This window comes from Eimeria tenella, genomic scaffold (genome assembly GCF_000499545.2).
Source record: "Eimeria tenella Houghton genomic scaffold, Eth_scaff3729, whole genome shotgun sequence".
NCBI classification, from domain to species: Eukaryota; Apicomplexa; class Conoidasida; order Eucoccidiorida; family Eimeriidae; genus Eimeria; species Eimeria tenella.
Window position 1 is genome coordinate 1 of NW_013544655.1, and position 1,121 is coordinate 1,121.

Genomic DNA, 1,121 nt, shown 5'->3' on the forward strand with positions numbered 1-1,121 from the left:
TCCTGCTGCTGCTGCCGCTGCTGCGGCGGTCTGACAGTCCCCCCACAGACTCCAGATTGCCAGAGTGCTGCCAAGAAGGAGACAAGCATTCTGCTGCTGTCTCTGCAGCAGCAGCAGCAGCAGGAGCGCCCAGAAGGGGCAGCTCAGACGCCAGACTCACCTGCTGCTGCTCCTGCTGCTGCTGCTGCTGCTCGTCCTGCTGCACCGATACGCGTCTTGCTGCTGCTGGAGGGGCCAGGGCCCCGCTGCGCATCCGCGGCTGAGGGGGGGCCTCCTGTGGGAGTCCCCAGCGGCCCTCGGGGGCCCCCTTTCCAAGGGAGGGCCCCTCGGGGCCCCCAATACCCTCTAGGCCAGACACATGAGGGGCCCCTCCCCCTTGATGGGGGGCCCCCCCCTGCTGGAGGGGCCCCTCTGGGGCCCCCTGCAGAGAAACCCCCTTCTGGGGGGCCCCCTGCTGCGGGGCTCCCTGCTGCGGGGGCCCCTTGGGGGCGCCCTGCTGGGGGGGCCCCTGCTGAGGGGCCCCCTCAGGGGGCCCCTGCTGGGGGGCCCCCAGCCGCAGCGGGAAGGGAAGGGCTGGTGAAGAAAGGGACCTTTCCATTTGAATTCTTTTTGTCTTCAGCTTCGCCAGACGTTCCCGAATAAGACGAACTGCAGCAGCAGCAGCAGCAGCAAGATGGAGCGAAAAATAGCAGCAGCAGCAGCAGATCGAGCGGAGGACAGCAGCAGCAGCAGCAAGATGGCCCCAGAAAGCCGCAGCAGCAGCATCGGGTGTGCCGGCCGCAGCAAAGCAGAAAGGGTAGGAAACAGCAGCAGCAAGCAGCAGCAACGGCGCAGCAGCGTCTGCCCGTCCCCCCCCAGCAGCAGCAGCAGCAGCAGCAGGAGCGTTTGAGGTGTACGTACACTGCGACGGCGCGGCGGGCCTGACGCGGATCAAGTTGTTGAAGTGTCCGCTGCCATCCTGGAGGCAAAGAGAGACATAAATGCATAAAATAAAACAGATAAATAAATTAAATAAATAAATTAGAAAAATAAATAAATAGATAAATAAATAAACGCACTGCTATGACCGTCTGGCTGCCGTCGCAGACGTAGCGGCCGGTAACTATGAACTTCAAATCGTG

The 1,121-nt window shown here is 62.4% G+C and overlaps 1 protein-coding gene across 1 annotated transcript; it reads right to left on the reverse strand.

Annotated features, from left to right (window-relative positions):
• Positions 1-143: 143 nt before the first annotated feature.
• ETH_00042345 (uncharacterized protein) lies at positions 144-958 on the reverse strand (the record flags this gene model as incomplete). The annotated part of the gene is given in 3 exon segments (XM_013379653.1): positions 144-345; positions 357-648; positions 901-958. Coding segments are annotated over 3 exon segments (552 nt in total), but the record flags the coding sequence as incomplete, so codon positions are not given.
• Between the last annotated feature and the right edge of the window lie 163 nt (positions 959-1,121).